The following is a 2,971-nucleotide window of genomic DNA, read 5'->3' as shown; positions in this document are numbered from 1 at the left end:
CAAAGTGGAAGGACTTTTGAACCCAATGAGGTTGAGGTTGAAGATAAACCTCCCCAGAAATAGGAAAATCAACCAACAATTGAAATTCCTGCTCCAGAAAAGCCAAATTCTAAAAATTCTAAAAAGGTAAAATTTAAACTAGTGAATTCTAATAAGCTAACCTCTTCATTAGATATAGATATATTACCTCAGAAGAGCTGTCCAACCCAAGCCAAAGTTCCACAACCTCCATATCCTCAAAGACTCCATAACATAAATAGGATACACAATTTAGGAGAATGCTGGATGTGTTGAAACACCTATTTATCAACATTCCGTTGGTAGAAGCTTTGGAGAAAATGTTGAACTATGCTAAAGCTATAAAGGAATTTTTGTTTAAGAAGAGAAGGTTTGGGAAACTTGAAACTGTAGCCCTGACTATAGAATGTAGCCTATTTTTTCAGAATAAGTTGCCTCTTAAGTTGAAGGATCTAGGAAGTTTCATCATACCTTCCAATATTGGAGAATCCTATTGTGGTAAGGCTTTGTGCAATTTGAGATCGAGTATCAACTTAATGCCTACGTCTGTGTTTAGACGATAAGGTATTGGTAAGGCCAGACCGACTACAATTACACTCCAATTGGTAGATCAATCTTTTGCATGCCGAGAAGGAAAGATCGAGGATGTCTTGGTACATGTTGATAAATTCATATTTCATGCTGGCTTTATTATCTTAGATTTTGAAGCAGACAAAGAAGTATCAATCATCCTAAGAAGGCCTTTCCAAGAAACCGACAGGACGAAAATCGATGTACAGAAAGGTGAACCCACCATACAAGTTCAAGAAAAACAAGTGACCTTTAATGTACTCAAAGCCCTAAGATCTCCTGATATGGTTAAAGATTGTTTTACCATCTCCGAGGAAGATTCGTTGGTTCCTATAAAATTAGAATACAATGATCCATTGGAAGGCATTTCATCTGACTCTTTACATCAAGATGAGGATGATAAATGTTTGGAAGCTTGTAACGCCCCAAATTTGGGCCTAGAATTATTGGGCCTTGAGTATGGGTCTATAAGGAGGTTGTATATAAGTATTTAATTATGCAGGGAAATGACACAATTAAATGTCTGTTTTGGTGGTTAATGGCTCTAAGAATTGTTGGAGAAATCTTGGGTTCAAACCTGGGCTTTAGCAAAAATTTTGGTTTTAAGTGAATAAAACCCTGGGTGCTTGGATGAAGGCCTTTTAAATTTTTATGGTAAATAGATGACATAAGGAAACATGTGGTCTAGTGGTTGTGGCGTCATTAAGGTTGCAAGGGAGCTTGGGTTCAAGTATTGGCTCTTGCAATTTATTTTGGTTTTTCTTTTAAAGGAACCTAGACTTTGGCCTAAAAACCTTATAATTAATTAAGGCTAAAATGGTAACACAAAGAGCCTTGTGCTGTAGTGGCAAGGTGGCGTGTTGTGTAACTGTGAGGTCTAAGGTTCAAGTCTTGGGATACGGAATGGGGTATTTATTTTTCTGTTTGAGCTGTGTAGGAGGTGGAGTTGGAGGTGGAGTGTTGTGTAACTATGAGGTCTAAGGTTCAAGTCTTGGGATGCGCAATGGGTATTTATTTTTCTGTTTGAGCTGTGTAGGAGGTGGAATTAGACTAGAACTTTATGGTTGAAGTGGTCATATAAAAATGAGGAATTTTCCTAATGGTTGAAAGTAATCCCACATTGGGAAGCTAACATGGGAATTGGTGAGAAGCTGGCTTTAAAGAGAGCGAACAAGATGAGTTGGTGATCACTGGTTTCAGGAGGGATTATTTCATACCTGCTTAACCAAGGTTGGTGATCGTAGACTTCGACGCGTTCTCAATAACATGTGTGTATTCACGCCCTCTTTTGTTGGAAGTCGAAAAAGGTCGAAAAGTCGAAACCTCAACATTTGAGGCCTCACGAGTGTGCGAACGCACGTGGGGTAAACTAAGCCCACGAATCATGGGTGGTAGACTGTAGAGGCCGCCACGAGCATTCTTATGTGCTGGGGCTGTTCTGGGCCTCGATGGGCCTAATGGGCCCATGGGCCTACTTGTGTAAACTTCACTGTTAAGTAGGATGTAGATAGACTTGTCATGTTGCGCACACGACTTAGGTAGTTCTCGGCCACATTAGGCCTAGATGGGCCGTGTGGGCCCAATAGGCTCATGGGCCCCACACGGATTGAATCTGCAACTTGTGATAATTATTGGACTGGGCTATGTAGGTCACATAGCCATATCTAAATTTGGGTTAATGGGCCACACGAGGGTGTGGGCCCACTTGGGCTGAGTAATGGGCCTTAAGCCCATTTGCACCATTATGTCTGTTTAGGTTACTTAAGTCACTCGAGGTGAAAGTGGACCTTCTATTGGGTCGTTAAGACCTTGATTTGTACAATCACCGAAATACCCTTGTAGTTTAAAATAACCGTAATACCCCTATATGGTAGAATGACGATTATGCCCTTATGTTTCGTATGACTGATGTGCTTATGATTTACATATATGATTGTACTGAGTATGACTTTACATACACGTAATATTTATGACATGACATAATGTATGGGGTTGGGCTATTGTTGACGGAGGAAGTGTACGGCCTGTAGCCATTCTGTACAAGGCTTTCAGCCTTTCTGCGATACTTATGACTTATAGCTGTTCTGTTAACTGCCAGCGTTGCTGCGATATTTACGGCGTTGAGCCGTCCTGTCTACGGCGTTGAGCCGTCCTGTTGACTTAGTGTCGCAACCGGTGCTAAGCTTGGTATGTTGGCTAGGTGGGTCGATTTTATCCCCACATGGGGTGTTGGTTGGTACGAGTGGTGTGTTGTTGGACTGGGCTGGGAATCTGTCTACATATCTGCATCTGATACTGATTCTGTACTGGGCTTAGGCCCACCTGATTCTATTAATGTGCTAGGCCCAACTGTTACTAGTTTTGAGAATGGGTTAGGCCCAAT

The 2,971-nt window shown here is 41.3% G+C and overlaps 1 protein-coding gene across 1 annotated transcript; it reads left to right on the top strand.

Moving 5' to 3' along the window:
- Positions 1 to 278: 278 nt before the first annotated feature.
- LOC121230509 (uncharacterized) lies at positions 279 to 2,747 on the top strand. The gene is made up of 3 exons (XM_041115403.1): positions 279 to 516; positions 718 to 1,005; positions 2,668 to 2,747. Exons 1-3 carry the CDS (start codon positions 279 to 281, stop codon positions 2,745 to 2,747), a joined length of 606 nt encoding a protein of 201 aa, XP_040971337.1.
- The last annotated feature ends 224 nt before the right edge of the window (positions 2,748 to 2,971 follow it).

The sequence above is a fragment of the Gossypium hirsutum genome, chromosome A06 (assembly GCF_007990345.1).
Source record: "Gossypium hirsutum isolate 1008001.06 chromosome A06, Gossypium_hirsutum_v2.1, whole genome shotgun sequence".
Lineage (NCBI taxonomy): Eukaryota > Viridiplantae > Streptophyta > Magnoliopsida > Malvales > Malvaceae > Gossypium > Gossypium hirsutum.
This window is presented reverse-complemented; position numbering and strand designations above follow the sequence as displayed.